This window comes from Sinocyclocheilus rhinocerous, unplaced genomic scaffold, assembly GCF_001515625.1.
Source record: "Sinocyclocheilus rhinocerous isolate Xijiao unplaced genomic scaffold, SAMN03320098_v1.1 scaffold2300, whole genome shotgun sequence".
NCBI lineage: Eukaryota > Metazoa > Chordata > Actinopteri > Cypriniformes > Cyprinidae > Sinocyclocheilus > Sinocyclocheilus rhinocerous.
In genome coordinates, this window is record NW_015629642.1 from 184,759 (window position 1) to 186,172 (window position 1,414).

Here is a 1,414-nt window from a genome sequence, read left to right on the forward strand (position 1 = left end):
TCTTTCTCCTTATGGTTGTGATACGTTTTCAACACATTATACAGACAGTCGTGTTACTATAAAACGTCAAGAAGCAGTTTCCTCCGTCTCCACTATCCAACGGGGCCGTACAGCTGCTGTTTTGCGGTCGCGCATTGGCTATTGTGAAAGTACTGACGTAATCATATAGCCGTCATCATCCCGATTTAAATCCTAAATATCAAACATGTTTGATATGATCGGGGCGGCCCCAATTTGTGTGCGAGCAGATCGAGAGGTGCAAGATTCGATCGGTGAACACCTCACATTTCCAGATAATCCGCGCCGAACATCGGGACCGATCGAGGGGCTCGACAAGATTTTTGCTCCGATCGAGGGAGGGGGAAATCGGTGCTAAATCGGGCTAAAAATCCTATAGTGTGAGCCAGGCTTAAGACTGTGGAGCATCTTTAGCACTAATACCAATTCTGGATCTATAATTTGACAAAGACAGAAATGCACTTGTCTAATTCAACTCACCACATCATCCACCTGAGAGCGATCAGCTATATCGATCGGCACAATCTCAATGTCCTCCCACTCCTCAGGAGGAAGACCATGAGGCTGCATGAGAGGAAGAATAAAACATTTCAGTGCGATTTACTAATAGATGAGACTTTCAAATTTACCTATTCATACAACAGGATCAAATAACGGTTGTATGAACAAACAACTTAAGTCAGATCTCTTTTCGATTCACAACTGTGAATAAGCCTGTAACCATATTGACAATAGCTAAATTTGGAAATTAAAGATTGTGAAGTCCATAATACAGGAAAGTCTGATCAAAATTAACATTTTATTTAATAAATCTAATTGAGGCGAAAGATCATTCCATAACCAACAGCAGCTTCTAATGCATTTTATTAATTTTAATCATGTCTGCATTTGCGCTGCACGCAGACTAAAAAAAATTGGTATCTTTCGCAGAGTTACTGTATTTGGCACATAAAGTTGCCGATGAAAGTTTCTGATGATCACGTAAAGGTGCTGATGAACTGTGTATTAACACTCACATTCTCAGTTGTTCCCGTGTCTGGTTTATGCCAGGTTTCAATCTTAATGAAGAAATCATCCTTCATGTATTCATTCTGAAAAGCAGAAGGAGAGCTTCACAAACTGAATCCATTTTAATACGGTGTTTAGATCAAAACAGTGAGACATGCTGACTAAACTCCTGTGAGCAGTCTAGAATAGTGGTCGACCGATATGGGTTTTTTGACAGCCGATGCCGATATCTTGGAAAGCAGGGTGGCCGATAAAAAGCCGATATCATTTTCTTTATTTTAATTAATATTCAAGAAATTTGAAATCATTTGAAAATGGATTAAAAAATAAATGTGTAAAATAAACATACTTATACTTTAGAAGACAAAGCATTTTTCACAAATAAATA

General features: G+C 38.7%; 1 protein-coding gene across 1 annotated transcript in view; it reads right to left on the minus strand.

The window, feature by feature from the left end:
* LOC107739385 (phosphatidylinositol transfer protein beta isoform-like) overlaps positions 1-1,414 on the minus strand; it is a 14,776-nt gene that overhangs the window by 8,149 nt on the left and 5,213 nt on the right. Inside the window, exons 6-7 of the mRNA XM_016551485.1 lie at positions 1,035-1,109; positions 499-582 (exon numbers count right to left, since the gene is read on the minus strand). Coding sequence (XP_016406971.1) covers positions 499-582; positions 1,035-1,109 — 159 coding nt within the window. The remainder of the gene's footprint in view (positions 1-498; positions 583-1,034; positions 1,110-1,414) is intronic.